At 33.2% G+C, this 7,274-nt stretch overlaps 1 protein-coding gene across 1 annotated transcript; it reads left to right on the top strand.

Moving 5' to 3' along the window:
* The first annotated feature begins 454 nt into the window (after positions 1-454).
* On the top strand, positions 455-6,584 carry LOC112034762 (UDP-N-acetylglucosamine transferase subunit ALG14). Its single transcript, XM_024067579.2, has 6 exons — positions 455-749; positions 3,606-3,825; positions 3,931-4,070; positions 5,556-5,702; positions 5,789-5,848; positions 5,967-6,584. The coding sequence occupies exons 2-6, from the start codon at positions 3,651-3,653 to the stop codon at positions 6,141-6,143; spliced, it is 699 nt and encodes a 232-aa protein (XP_023923347.2). The 5' UTR covers positions 455-749; positions 3,606-3,650; the 3' UTR covers positions 6,144-6,584.
* Positions 6,585-7,274: the final 690 nt, after the last annotated feature.

The following is a 7,274-nucleotide window of genomic DNA, read 5'->3' as shown; positions in this document are numbered from 1 at the left end:
AAACTTTAACGTGATTTTTTTAATAAAAAAAAAAGATACTTTTTAGTTTTGGTCAAAATATAAAGCAGAGAGAGAGAGAGAGAGAGAGAGAGAGAGAGAGATGGGTAAATATCCTTAATTTTAAAACTATATAGCAAAATACCCATCTTTTCAAAGTATTTAGCAAAATGCCTATGTTTTGAAACTCAACTTTAATAAAATTGAGTTTTGTGTAAAACTTAATATTCTAAAAATCAAGTTCTATGTGTATTTTTAAGTAAAACTCGATATTAGCAAGGTTGAGTTTTACTTAAATTTTCAAAAAAAAAAAAAATAAATGACAAAAATTTTGTTAAAATCAAGTTCTAAAAATATGAATTTTTTTTGTTAAATACTTTGGAAAGAGGGTACTTTGCTATGTAGTTTTAAAATTAAGGTATTTTACCCATTTTTTAGAGAGAGAGAGAGAGAGCTGTGTTTTGTTTGTACACCAAATTAGAATCTATCAAAATAAATAAATAAATAAATAAATACAATTTCCATTCCATTGTAGGCATTGAGTAGCTATGTTTTGTGTGACCAAACAAAGACAAACACAAAAAGAAAGCATTAGTTTTGGAGCGAATCTGAGATATACCCAATCCATCAGTTTTTTGGGATTTGGAGGAGAGGAGAGGAGAGGAGAAGAAGAAGAAGAAGACGGTGGTGGTCCAATTCAAGTGGCTGAGGAGTGTCATCAGATCGGCTCAGTCCCACCTTCCAATCCCTTGGTCAGTTTCCCTCTTCATCTTCTTCTTCTTTTTGGGTTTGTTTTGTTTTAATTTTTTTCATATAATTTGTAATATGTTGTTTCTAGCTTATCTTCTGCCTCCAAAAACTTTAGCAGAGTAAACCAAGTTTATTACTAATAATAAAAAAAAAAGTTTAGATTACTTGGTTATTTGGCTCACAATTTGATATATACCCATGTTCCTTCCTTTATTTATTTAAAACAGCCTAGTATTGGTAGACATGTACCTAGGAGTTTAATTTTATGAATTTTCTTTCACACCAACAACATAGAAAGAATAAGAGAAAATGGACTGTTTTCTTTGCTATCTTCCTTACATGGTCAGTACAATTGTGAATTTTTGATCATTTAGGCATTAGCCTCTTGGCAATGAGGTTATTCCCTTGGATTGGATTTGAAATACGATGTAGGACCGATTTAGGAAATCTATGCTTGCTTGTGGTGAGTTACGGGCTAAGAAGCATGGAGCCAGACACGAACTCGACATGGAATTGAATACAACATGATGGAAAATTATGGATAGCCATTCTTAGGTTTCGGGTTAGGAGAATTTGTGGTTAGGGCTCAAAATTGATTAGACTTTTATGAAATGGGGAAGAAGGGAAAGAATACTATTTCTTCAAGCAAACAAGTTGCTAGAAAAATTATGGATAGCCATTCTGTTTGAGAATTTAAAGGTGGTTTGATGAGTTATTAGATGGTTATTTCGTAGTGAATCTATGTGGGGTTTTAGGATTTTGTTAAGTAGAAGGAAGGGTTTGATTTGAGGTTGTAAGAAAGAAGGAAAAGTGAGCTAATGAGCTTTAGCTCAAATGGAACCTCCTCTCCTTATAAGAGCAAGATGGAGGGTGACATGAAAAATGAAGGCTGATTGGGTAATTTACCAATAAAAAAAAAAAAGGAAAAGAGAAAAAAATATGGTGCTCATGGGCCAGAGAAAAAATTCCTATGAACAGTAGTAACATGAGAAAGAGAAGAAAGGAAAACTATCACACTAGGGGCATGCATTCCTTTCACAACCAAATATTCAATTCTTATTATCCATCCCTACATCAGTTCTTTGAGCTCATTGAGCATAAATGTATTGGGGCTCTTTCTTGTACTGGCAGTATTAAAACTCCTTATTTGACTCGTAAATGACTTCCCAGTAACCATAAAGTGATAAAATACTAACTTAGACTCCAATGAATTAAACCAAAGATACTTAGAATCTCCTAGAAAAGTTTAGACTCGCCTAAATTTCCAAATTGCCCATAATTAGCAAGAGTTGCAAAATTATAGTTTTGCCCTTGAATACAGAATTAACCATTTAGAAATTAGAATATTTATAACTAGACTTTTAAAACCATATGACTATTACTTCAATTGGACTTTACGCACTGGCCCAATAAAACAATCTTGAAAGTACAAAATTTGAAGTAGCAACAAATGTCTTCCATGGTTGTATCATTTTCCCCAAGTTGGGAAAAACTCAGCCTTGATTTTGAAAGTATTTAAGTACAAGAACTCTTGAACATGAAACTTGTACCAACTCTTCAATCACCTTTTGAAAGATAAAGTCAATGGTTGGAAGGCTTTTTAACTTAAAATCCTTCTTGATTGATCCATAGCTATAACATTGTTGTCTTACTTGGTCTTGACTTTTCCATGTTTAGCCTTATGCTCATCTTGCTCTTTGCACTCTCTATTGTCCTTGTAGTGCATTCCTTTGTTTGGGTAATTTACCAATAAAAAAAAAAAAAAGGAAAAGAGAAAAAAATATGGTGCTCATGGGCCAGAGAAAAAATTCCTATGAACAGTAGTAACATGAGAAAGAGAAGAAAGGAAAACTATCACACTAGGGCATGCATTCCTTTCACAACCAAATATTCAATTCTTATTATCCATCCCTACAGCAGTTCTTTGAGCTCATTGAGCATAAATGTATAGGGGCTCTTTCTTGTACTGGCAGTATTAAAACTCCTTATTTGACTCGTAAATGACTTCCCAGTAACCATAAAGGTATAAAATACTAACTTAGACTCCAATGAATTAAACCAAAGATACTTAGAATCTCCTAGAAAAGTTTAGACTCGCCTAAATTTCCAAATTGCCCATAATTAGCAAGAGTTGCAAAATTATAGTTTTGCCCTTGAATACAGAATTAACCATTTAGAAATTAGAATATTTATAACTAGACTTTTAAAACCATATGACTATTACTTCAATTGGACTTTACGCACTGGCCCAATAAAACAATCTTGAAAGTACAAAATTTGAAGTAGCAACAAATGTCTTCCATGGTTGTATCATTTTCCCCAAGTTGGGAAAAACTCAGCCTTGATTTTGAAAGTATTTAAGTACAAGAACTCTTGAACATGAAACTTGTACCAACTCTTCAATCACCTTTTGAAAGATAAAGTCAATGGTTGGAAGGCTTTTTAACTTAAAATCCTTCTTGATTGATCCATAGCTATAACATTGTTGTCTTACTTGGTCTTGACTTTTCCATGTTTAGCCTTATGCTCATCTTGCTCTTTGCACTCTCTATTGTCCTTGTAGTGCATTCCTTTGTCTGTTCTTGAAATTAGACTTCTCACATTGACCCAATAAACACGTCTTGAGAGGAAAATTCCAAAGTAAGGAGAAAATTATTTTTCCATTTTTGCTTCAAAATGACTGGAAGGTTCTATTTTATAGACTAATAGTATAAGGGATTTAGGCATTCAAACCTAAATCCACATTTTAGTATCCATATTTACTCTATAATAATTTACGATTTTTTTCCCCAAATGCTACCTCAGTCTTGAGTTAACTTCTCTCTTAATCCTTTTTCTTTTCCCGCTTATTTCTGTAGAGTATACGCAGATTACTATTGGCTAAGAACTGAAGGCTTCTTCTAATGGAGAAAGGAAATGGATGTTGCTCCATTATGGCTTCAAGTGCTACCATTACATTCTTTCTCGTTGGTATGACCTTAGTCATGTGTCGTGTCCTCTATGCTATGTATAGGAGCAGCAAACCTCTTCGCAAAAGAGCTCCACAACCTGTCAGTACCCTCATCGTTTTAGGTTCAGGTGAACTTCTGGATCTACTTTGATTTCTGTTAATATAAAATTTGTTTCTTTCATTATTTATAATTATTTTTTGCTTTGTAATCATTGGACATTTTACAATTGCAGGGGGTCACACTGCCGAGATGCTTAATCTCATGTCCGTGCTGCAGAAAGACAGGTTTTCTCCCAGAATCTACATTGCTGCCGCTACTGACAATATGAGTCTCCAAAAAGCTTGTTTATTTGAAAATTCCCTTGCTGATGAGGTAGATACTGTTCTGGTTTTTCATTTTAACCTTTTATTCTCTCTGTCTCTCTGTCTCTCTGTCTATTATTTGTCTCCCAGTCAAAGAGGGTTTGTGCTTTTCAACGCTAAATGCATCCCAGATTTATTCTCCTTTAGGAAGCTCACTCCTTTTTTTGCATTGTTAGCGGATTTGTACAGTTGTACCAAGTCATTGTAGTCTGTCGCTCAGTTTGAGAGTGAATGACTTTTAGGCTTTTAGCTTTTCTTATGTCTAAGATGGTTGTGGAAGGGCTAAGCCTTCAATTGTTCATGTGACTGTATGCTATCTCAATCATGCTTTCAAGTTCAGCATCTATGAATTGTGAGAGGAGTTTGGAGCATTCTTGGCTTGATTAATGATTATGTAGCATGAATCCATCGATACTAGAAAACCATTAGTTTGAAGCGTAGTTAGTACAATATGGTAAGTATACGGACAGATATAATTCGGCATCTTTTTAAGAAGTAAATTTTAAAAATTTGCAGAAAAATATGGAAATGGAAAAATAACAGTACGGGCATAATAATTTTATATTTTAAAACTTCGCAACAAAAATACGAAAATATTTGTTATATGCTTTTTTTTGGAGATAAATACAATAATCCAACAAATTACAATCATATAGATAATCCACTTAACAAAGAAAATTATTTCCATAATCATATAGAAATTTCTGAACAATTTAACACATTACAAGGCATGTGCAAGTATATTGTATAAATAAATACAATAGATTCAATCAAATAAAATAATACTAAATGATATGCAGGTACATGAGAATGGACGCATCTATAATATTAGATGAAAGAGATTTAGAAGGAAAAAAAAAAAAAATTGTAATAGAGAAGCACTTGATACCATGGAAATGGTGAGGCAAAGCCTTAGAATTTAGAAACAATAAAATTTGACAATAAAAGAATAGTAGGATATTAGGATTTAGGCCATTAGGGTATAGGTGCAATTGACTATAAGAATAGTAGAGTAGTAGCCTCGGGTTAGAAGATTGGTAAGGTGTGTTGTGGCCTCACGTAGCTTGCTTTTTGGTTTTCAGATTTTGGGGTATATGGTAACTTCCCACAGGCTTCAGTGTGTTTGCTTACCGCTTACTATACTTTTGTTGGTGGCCAAGCCTTGCAGGACACTATTGCCTAATTAGAAGGAAATTTGAAATTGTGTTATTGTTTTTATGATTCATATAATTGTCTTCCAATATTCCTAGCTTTTTACAATGACTTTGAATTTTGTTTCTTTTTTACTTTGATGGTAATCAATAGGATGAAAGACATTGCGCCCCAACCCCTTTGTTCCCTCGTTTGTGGGTGTGTTTATAGATTGTAAGTTCAGTGGATCGTGGTTCTAATTAAGAGCTTGATTGGTGCTGATTTTATTTTCATTAGATTTTTTCTGGTTTATGATTGAATTTCAAGCTTATAATTGAACTTCTTGAAATTATTTTTACTGTAGAATGGGGTTGGGGCAGTAAAGACTGCACAATTCATGCAGATATATCGAAGTAGGGAGGTTGGTCAATCATATGTTACTTCTGTTTGGACAACTCTTCTTGCTATTGTTCATGCCCTTCAACTAATGATTAAAATTCGACCCCAAGTGGTATTATTTCTATCCTCCTTTTTTATTCTCTCATTCATTTCTATTACTTTGGTTGTAATTCATTATTTACTTTGTCACAACCCCAGATTCTCTGCAATGGGCCTGGCACTTGCATTCCCCTATGCGCAATTGCATTCTTATTTAAGGTTTGGACTTGTTTCATTAAGACCTTATTTCTTTTTTCTGATGGTCTTTCAAACTTAATAAACTCATGTAGACTGATTCGTTGGGATGATAATGAAGTTCAATTAACGTTGAGTGCAGGTATTGGGGATTAGATGGTCATCTATCTTTTATGTTGAGAGTATAGCAAGGGTGAAAAGGCTGTCTTTAAGTGGTTTGCTTCTTTATAAGTTAAGAATAGCTGATGAGTTATTTGTGCAATGGCCACAACTACAGAGAAAATATCCCCGGGCTCACTATGTTGGTTGTCTCATGTAGTTGATTGCTTCATTCTACTGCCATGGGTACAGAGGCTAACCTAAGTTTTTGTAGTGTACTTAACTATTTTAAATGATTAGTGCTAGTCAATTTTTTTTTTAATCACAAGAAAATAGCAGTGTTTTGAATCTGTGGGTACTTAGGCATGCATGGTAATGTCCTAGGCATGCTTGGCAACGTCCTTGGACGGAGTCCTAGGAGTCTCACATCGAAAGAGTCTTCTACCACTTTCTGCCTTACAAGCTCTGAAGTAAAGGAGTAGTGTACCACTAGTTCTTTAAAGGACGTTGCCATGCATGCTTAGAACGTTGCCATGCATGCCTAGGTACCCACAGAATCCTATCCTGGAGAAAACGGCAAAACTTGTACAAGTGATTTTTAAGTTCATACTGCTTAATTATAATGATAACCTTGAGTTCAATGAATTTATAATTTTTTAAAGCATAATCTGAGTGCTCTCTCTCCCTCTAGTCCTTAAATCTTTACTCTTATTTTCTGCAAATTGGTAGAAATTGTATTGATACTAAAAAAAATAAAAAATTTCATGGGCACTCATTATCTTTTAACTAGGATAGGTTGTAATCAATCAGCAGAAACCTTGATCAATACAATAAATCCCTCACATAAGACTCGGTAGCTGCAATCAGATGGGCCAAAAGATGCCATCTTACTTCTTAAAACTTCAATAACTATTTTTTTTTTAGAGTTTTAACTCTATGATGTCCGTTTTGATGATACTTTTTTATCATCAAATTAAAATACTAATTGGTCTTTGGTGTAAGAATTATAGATTTCTTATTTAACTACCAGAGATTTTATTAATTAAGTTAACTAGAACTCATACTTCAATAACTACTTTTGTGAAGTAACATTCTCAGAAAAAAAAGAAAAAAAAAAAGCAGTATTAGTTTTTTTTTTTTTAGTTTGCTTATAGAAATTGTAATTATTATATAAGGGTGATCACATCATAATTTGATGTACCCTCATGACGTTTATTCCATCCTTGGAATGATTGTTTCTCTTTACATTATGGTTATATTATTTTCTGATCTTGTTCATCTTTAATTATATCATATATGATTATAATTAATTCTTTATTTATATACTACATCTTAAAATCAAACAAAGATC

This window comes from Quercus suber, unplaced genomic scaffold, assembly GCF_002906115.3.
Source record: "Quercus suber isolate HL8 unplaced genomic scaffold, Cork oak 2.0 scaffold_17, whole genome shotgun sequence".
Taxonomy (NCBI): domain Eukaryota; kingdom Viridiplantae; phylum Streptophyta; class Magnoliopsida; order Fagales; family Fagaceae; genus Quercus; species Quercus suber.
This window is presented reverse-complemented; position numbering and strand designations above follow the sequence as displayed.

What these genes read in the sequence shown, in the direction of transcription:
- LOC112034762 (XM_024067579.2), top strand. Translation starts at nt 3,651, where the DNA reads ATGGAGAAAGGAAATGGATGTTGCTCCATTATGGCTTCAAGTGCTACC. An exon ending in TTAAAATTCGACCCCAAGTG is followed by an intron (nt 5,703 to 5,788) that starts GTATTATTTCTA and finishes TCACAACCCCAG; the next exon opens with ATTCTCTGCAATGGGCCTGG. An exon ending in CAATTGCATTCTTATTTAAG is followed by an intron (nt 5,849 to 5,966) that starts GTTTGGACTTGT and finishes CGTTGAGTGCAG; the next exon opens with GTATTGGGGATTAGATGGTC.